This window comes from Montipora capricornis, chromosome 6 (genome assembly GCF_036669925.1).
Source record: "Montipora capricornis isolate CH-2021 chromosome 6, ASM3666992v2, whole genome shotgun sequence".
NCBI classification, from domain to species: domain Eukaryota; kingdom Metazoa; phylum Cnidaria; class Anthozoa; order Scleractinia; family Acroporidae; genus Montipora; species Montipora capricornis.
The window spans coordinates 66,822,935-66,825,434 of NC_090888.1; the positions used below are offsets into that span (position 1 = coordinate 66,822,935).

At 39.8% G+C, this 2,500-nt stretch overlaps 1 protein-coding gene across 2 annotated transcripts in view; it reads right to left on the reverse strand.

Annotated features, from left to right (window-relative positions):
• LOC138052957 (uncharacterized) overlaps positions 1-2,500 on the reverse strand; it is a 29,800-nt gene that overhangs the window by 18,539 nt on the left and 8,761 nt on the right. For both annotated transcript variants that reach the window (XM_068899563.1, XM_068899564.1), the window contains 2 exons: positions 1,659-1,779; positions 804-896 (listed from right to left, as the gene is read on the reverse strand). In XM_068899563.1, the coding sequence (XP_068755664.1) occupies positions 804-896; positions 1,659-1,779 (214 nt within the window). The remainder of the gene's footprint in view (positions 1-803; positions 897-1,658; positions 1,780-2,500) is intronic.

Consider the following 2,500-nt stretch of genomic DNA (forward strand, 5'->3'; position numbering starts at 1 on the left):
AAATGATTGTATATCTTGTCATCCTCCTTACTGCATATAACTCCTGCTTTTATTGCTTTCGTCTTGGAAAGGAATTTTGGCTCTGACTAGAAAGTCTTTGAGAGCGATTTGTCTTGTCCATCTAGCAAGCGACAATGGAAGAGTTGAAAAATATTTGTGCGAGTTTAGGGTTGTCTGAAAAAACTCGCAAGTAAAGGTACTCTGATGTCGTGTCGCAATAAGATTGAGAAAACAAACTTAGTGACTAAATGAGTTGGTCAAATAGAAGAGGTAATACCGTGGCAGCATAATTTAATGAAAAATGAAAACTGAACAGTCTAACTGAAACTGACAGTCTCAAAAATCTAGCGGTTCTTTGCTTTGATAAGCTCTCCGGAAACTTAATTTGAGGGAATGAGACTGAGTGAACCTAGCTGTTGTTAACCCTTTCACTCCTGTGGGGTTCCCCATTGACGAGTAAAATCGTCTGACGTTAGACAGAGTAAAATCTATAAGTCTCAGTGGCCTTTACAGGAGTGAAAGGGATAAGACAAAAGACCTTCCTATTCCGTGCTCTTAAACAAGCAACACACTACGTGTCAAAAACCATACGCAACTAAAGAAGTTCAGGATCAAACCCTTTTCTGAAGAACCTTTTCCTTGAATAATGAAGCATAACATAGATAACCGTGACAAGCTTTCTTTCAAATACTTCCTGACCGTCAAGAATTAGTCTCATTCCCAATTTTTTTTTACCTGACGACTGTACAGATTTGAGTTCAAATGAATATAAATAGCAAGAAAACAGAGATCGAAAAACTCACCACATCATACGATTCCTTCACAGCAACAGGAATACCATCCATAAAAGACAAGGGCTTGCCCTCAGCATACCGCTTAGTGGAAGCAGCTGCCATCTGAAAGAAGAACAACAAACCACACTTGACAAGGAACCATGCTCGATTTTCCTGACTTCTTAGGGTGTGTATAAATCGAAAGCTTGCGAACATTTCAGGCCTAAATTCGGCAAACTTTCTTCCTTTTCTGTCTCTTGGAAAGTACTACTTTGTTTCTCCACAAAAAACCTTGAAATGAAATAGGCCCTACCCTTTCTGATTTGACAACACAACAAAAAGGCCAAGTTCTCAAAGTTCTCGGGGCTTTTAAAAGCAAGAAATTCTCTTTCTGGAAAAGAAGACATGTTTCCCTGGAAAGGACCAACACACGACCTAAAACACAAGACCCTGGTCTTAGTATTTCGGGGGTGTTAGTTTTCCAGGTCTTAGGTGTTAGTTTTCCGAACACCCATGTCGCACACGGGAAGATTGGCAATCAGTGAATATCCTCAGAGACTAAACCTAAAAGATAATTATTTTAGGGGCTTTTGTAAAGGATAAAAAGATACAGTTTTCATATACATTGGGATTTTCGCATGACATACGGTACTACTGAAGAAATAGAGCGTGTTCACATGACGTCACAGCAGCCATGTCAGTGTTCCAAAACAAAGAAATGGCGGCCATGATGGTATACCAAACTAATCCTCCGGGCATTGAACGCTATTTTTATGCAAGGGATGCAGATTTTCACATTGGCTTTTTCATACCAATCCCGATTATTGTGAAGATATTGTGACCTAAGTGCACCATTATTCCACGAAGTCTTGTCTGTTCTGTTACCTTTAAGACTTCCTCTTTGCTGTGTTGAACAATGGCTTTCAAATTAGGTGTCTGTTTTTCCATATCTTTTATGATCTCAATTACTCTCTCTGCAATCTGCATTGGAGTGACAGTCTGTGACCTATATCACAAATTTCAATTTTGAGCCACTGTCTCGCAGGAATAACCCAAGCCCACACCCCTTGGAACAACATAATAGTTATATAGTGAAAGCATATTGGCATCTACTGAAAGTAATTTATGCAGCAGTAAACAAAATTTTAGTTTCTAAAGAAACTGTGGTACTGCGTCGGTGGGAGATTGAAAGCTGACGTGTCGAACGTGAGCCCTTCATCGGGGCTAACGCTCGAAACGTCAGCTTTCCAAATCTTTCACGGTGGTTATTCGACCTTTACCAACTCGTTTGATAAAATCATCTTATGCAGCAGTAACCCCCCAACTACCGTAAGTTGGTAACTACCGTACATGTAGCAGGAACCCAGACCAGAAACACAAAGCGGAAACTCAGACAAATATGGCATAACCTCCAAAACTTGAAACAAGATTTTGGTGAGAGCAGAGTCCTCCCACTGAAGTGCCATCCTCACTTCCCTTGAAATAGGGATCATCATCATGTCGACACAACTTGTTATGGTAATTTTTTTGGCGACTTGAATTATTTTGGACAAAGAGTACTGTACCGTATATGTACAAGTACAAGGAAGGGTTACCTTTTTTTGCAAACGTTGGCCGTGTAGCACTTATATGAACTCTATAACACTTGATGTGTATCAGTAGTAGTCTTTTGTCATTAGAGCTAACATTTCTTTGTATCTGTAAAGATATGCACCATATGTGACAGT